We start from the raw sequence: 4,673 nt of genomic DNA, 5'->3' as shown, positions 1-4,673 counted from the left end.
AATATTTTATCAAACTTTAAAAAAATAGTTATTAATAAATAGGGTTAACAATTATGCTAATCCTAACTTAGGTAAAAAAATAAAAAAATAAAAAAACTATGAACAGTTAGGCCTTGTTTGGATAAGGGTTTTAAAAAAACTTAGGTTATTTAAAAAATAATGATGAATGGTGATTTTGAAGAGATGAAAATATTTTTAAGATAAAAAGACTTAAAATGTATTAATATATATAATGATAAAATAAAAAACAATAATTTAAAATAAAAGTTATTTAGTATTTTTTTTTAATAAATTAAGTAATTGATAAAATAAATGATAAGTTTTGGAAATTTATTTTTTAAATTTGAATTATTCAAATAATTCAAACAACTCCGCCTGTAAATTAAGTTATGATGTGTTATTAGTTATTGTTCTTATTTTAACATATTAGTGATATAATGAAAGGTAAAATATAATATAAAAAAAGTTAACTTAAATTGGGATAACATTTTATTTATATTTATTTTATCATAATTAAAATAAGATAACATGGTAAACTAATTAATGGTTAAAGAAAAAACAAAGATTAGACACAAATACAATACAAAGTACACCAACAAACATTATCCCTACAAATTTAGTTAATTATAAATAAGACAACCTTACATAAATAAATAAAGTTCCCTGTCTATATCTAAATTAATTCATATTTCTTCCATTAAAAACTCGTTATCTTTCTCAAGCCTTTCCATTGCCCCAATCTCCAAGCTGATCTCCACGTCGATACTTTTCTCACCATTCTTTCCCGGGTACAAATAAACCATCCCATCAAAACGGTTATTCGCCCCGCTTCGAACACTCTCCGGGTTTCCAAACCCGAAATCCACTTCATATACCTTGAATCGGGGCGAGCTCCCAATTGCCACAACGTTCATGCCCGCGTCCTTGAATTGGAAAATCTTCGGGTTGTTCTCAAACTCCGTGTTTCGTTCCTGTATCGCCTTAGAATCATGGGCATATATCGCTTTTTGAATCATGGATGCTCCGAAATCCTTCGGGTGGGCCAAGAGTAGACCGGTTGCAGTCCCAGTGAAAATGGCCTGTATTTATAAGTAAATAATACTAATTGAACTTATACTCATTGAACTATAAAAAGTATTTAAATTTAAAAAATATAAATTCCCATGTCATGCCTGGATGAGGTTCCCAAAATACGAATCGGGCATGGGCGGGTCAACCCGTTTCCTACAATCAGCAAACACGATGAAAACGGTTGGATCCTCGGGCTTGAGCTGACGGGCTCTTGTGACGGCTCGCCAAAGGTGCGAAGAAAGAGCCTGGAAAGTCGAGAACGACTTAGAATCATCGGAGCTGTCGGCATTGACATCAGACTTGATCCTCTCGATGGCGGATTCCGAAAACTTGAAAATCTTTTCGCGAAGAGTCGGGCCCACAAACTTGATTGCATCAGGAATAGTTGGGCCCGACTTTTCAGGCAATTCCAACTTTACTTTAGTGTTCCTGACCTCGGTACGGTCGAGGAAAGGCTGAACCGAGATCAATTGCCCTGGTCCACGACAGATCTCGGACCAGGATCTCATGAAGTGCCACGTGGAGGTTCCATCTAAGATAGCGTGATTAAATGCACAACCAATTGCTAGCCCATCTTGCAGTTTAGTTAGCTGTCAAGAGACATCATCGATTAAATGGTGCATAGTAATGTTTATAAAATATAGTTGATGGTTGCCGTGACATCAATTAAATAATATTTATTACCTTGGAGAAGAATTTATTAATATTGTCACAACTAAAAATATGACCCAGAATACTTAGAATTATAATAAGTGAGTAGATTTTACAATATTAGCATGTTAGATAAACTCATTTAATTTAATTGTAAATTATAAGATGACCCCACTGGAGAATTTTTGTCACCTTGTTTTTTATTAGATAAACTTTATAATTTTATTGTGAAAATTTAAATATAATAATAGTAACTCTATACAATATCTTCCAATTTGTAGACTTTGTGATCCTAAAGTCAGTTCACTGTCTGGCATGAGATATATTGATAACGCTATACTATTAATTTTTTATATTTAATAAAATTAAATTTTGTGTGAAAAAATATTAAATTGCATTGAATTTATTATTAGTTGTCTAGTCCTGTAATATGTGGAAGAGAAGTGAGACTAGACTTAAGACACATGGTCTGTTTTGTGGACTATTAAATTGAATTTGTTGAATCTCAAAATGGTTTAAATCATAACTCCATAATCCAGTCTACAATAATAATAATTATTATTATATATTATTTTAGCACTTGTTTTATTTGCTAAATAAAGCCAAAATAATATAAAAAATTCCTATCCGAGAATAAATTGTGAAAAAAAACTCATTTAAATAAAAGAAATACAACTATTAAATGAGCCTCAATTATGGGTATTGATTGAGCCCCAAAAACATTGAAAGAGATGTAATTGAAGGTAGTTGTGACATTTAAATATATATGTTTGTTATAACTTAAATAAATTATAATTGTATTGAGAAAGATAAAAAGATTATATTTTGTTTATGGCATGACAAAATGATTTGATTAATTGAAATTATTAGTGAAAAATATTACCTGCACGGCCAAGAGAGGCCTATAAAGTCCTTCCAAGTTCAAGATTCCATTATAAGGAACAAGCTCCTTAAGCTTACTAGCTGCGTCCTCTCCCAGCAGCTCCGACACCAGAATCTCCTCGGCATCGGCCACCACCACCTCGGCCCCGTCCATGTTATCATCATACTCGACTCGGAAAACACCTTCCTCGTCTTTCCCCAGCTTTCCGGCCAGCTGATAGAAATCTTCCAAAACCACCCCTAGGGAGTCTTTTAATTTAGCCACCACTTCATCAAACTTACCTTCATAGCCTTTGTAAATGAGCAACTTTTGGTTGTAGAAAAAGGCTATGTAAGGAAGATCAAATGTGACCAATTGGAATTCTTTCCTCCCAATGGTTTTCTCGGGTTTGACTTGGGATTTGCTTAGGGTTTTGATTTTCACAAATTTCTCGGTGTTTTCCATTGAAGGTACTTGGAATGGTGCCATGGTTGGTATACAAGAAAAGGAGTTGAAAATTAGAAGAATGGTGAAGATAAAGAAAATGCAATATAAGATGCTTTATATATAGAAAAGATAAGATAAATGGTGTAGTATTATTTTGATGTTGGTTGGATTTGTATTAATGGGATTCACCAGTGCAGCCGTTACTCATTGATGGCAATTTCTTTTATTTTTTTTAATATTGTTTCGGTGGAAGTTGAGGCTTGAGATATGTGCTTTTATTTTCTAAATGATGATCAATGAGATTTAAGGTTTGCAGCCAAAAGAAAAAGGAGAGTAGTGAAGGTTTTGGAATTTTTTAATTTTATTTTAAAACTGTATTAATTAATGATATGGGTGAAATGTGAATGTCACATCTACCATTGGTCAAATAAATCATATGAGTTTACGTGCATTTAATTATAAAATAAACACATCACAACAGAAAAACAAAATAAAAGAAAAATACTAAGGTTTTCCATTGTTTTTTTAATTCAACTATAATAAAATATTAGTTTCATCTTTTGCATTAATTATATAACCCAAATTTTAAATTAAAATATTAAAATACTTTATATTTATTTAAAAATATATATTTTATCACTTTACATTATTTTATAAAAAAAAATTCACATCATCAAATTTTATCTAGACTTTAGAGTTTTATGAATCTTAAAAAAAAAACTTTGTCAATTTGTATAAATAAACTCACAAGTTCCAACAAATTAAATAATCCCTCGTTAGATTGATATTGAATTTTTAGATTTTGTTTAGAAAATCTTGTTTTATAAAAAAAAAGTTATTTAAATTTTTAATTAGTTTGATTATTAAATTGTTATTTTTTATTTAAAATATAAATTTAATAAAAAAATTAAAGTAAGAATATTTTAGTCGATGAAATGAGTAATTGGATGATTATAATGATAGTGATGTGATAAATAAAGAATTTAAAAACTTGATAAAATTAAAAAAAAAATAAAAAAAAAATACATGCCTAAAAATCTCATATCAAACTAGCTCCAATAAAGTAGATAAATGAGTTTAAGATATATTTTCTTTTAGTTGTCCTGAAAATTAGGGTAAAATCTCCATATGTTCAGAATGGGAAATTTAGGCTTGCCAAATTAATAACATTTGTTAGAAAATATCGAGGAATAAGTGGAAAATGTTAGAAAACGTGTAAGTTTTGTAAGAATTTATTTTTATGACATTTTTGAGATGTAACCGGATTAAGTCATGCTAAAATTAACAAAATCAAGGAAACTAATACAAGTTAAACTAAACAAATTGTCCAATCTACCAAGTTCTTAGCTCATTGAGAATTAAGGTCCAATGTGATGTTTGGAATATATAACCATCAAAGGCTGTTTTTTTTTTAAAAAAAAAATCCAACTAAAATCAAATTTTCAATCCATCACCTCTCAACAATCACCTCACTTATTTCATTAACTAAAATACCCTTATTTTAAATTATTAAATTTTATTTTATTTATATATATATTTTAAATCTTTTTACTAAAAATAATCATCACCTCCTTAAAATCATCACTAATCATTATTTTTTCCCCTAAATTTTAAAAAAACTTGAATTCGAACAAGTCAAAGA

At 29.4% G+C, this 4,673-nt stretch overlaps 1 protein-coding gene across 1 annotated transcript; it reads right to left on the bottom strand.

Annotated features, from left to right (window-relative positions):
• Positions 1–547: 547 nt before the first annotated feature.
• Positions 548–3,125, bottom strand: LOC124926005 (BAHD acyltransferase DCR-like). Its single transcript, XM_047466159.1, has 3 exons — positions 2,606–3,125; positions 1,173–1,661; positions 548–1,079 (listed from the first exon to the last, which is right to left on the bottom strand). Exons 1-3 carry the CDS (start codon positions 3,071–3,073, stop codon positions 684–686), a joined length of 1,353 nt encoding a protein of 450 aa, XP_047322115.1. The 5' UTR covers positions 3,074–3,125; the 3' UTR covers positions 548–683.
• Between the last annotated feature and the right edge of the window lie 1,548 nt (positions 3,126–4,673).

This window comes from Impatiens glandulifera, chromosome 2, assembly GCF_907164915.1.
Source record: "Impatiens glandulifera chromosome 2, dImpGla2.1, whole genome shotgun sequence".
NCBI classification, from domain to species: domain Eukaryota; kingdom Viridiplantae; phylum Streptophyta; class Magnoliopsida; order Ericales; family Balsaminaceae; genus Impatiens; species Impatiens glandulifera.
The sequence above is the reverse complement of the archived record's forward strand: the minus strand, read 5'-3'. Positions and strand labels throughout refer to the sequence as shown.

What these genes read in the sequence shown, in the direction of transcription:
- LOC124926005 (XM_047466159.1), bottom strand. Translation starts at nt 3,073, where the DNA reads ATGGCACCATTCCAAGTACCTTCAATGGAAAACACCGAGAAATTTGTG. An exon ending in GGCCTCTCTTGGCCGTGCAG is followed by an intron (nt 1,662 to 2,605) that starts GTAATATTTTTC and finishes GTCTCTTGACAG; the next exon opens with CTAACTAAACTGCAAGATGG. An exon ending in ATTTTGGGAACCTCATCCAG is followed by an intron (nt 1,080 to 1,172) that starts GCATGACATGGG and finishes TTATAAATACAG; the next exon opens with GCCATTTTCACTGGGACTGC.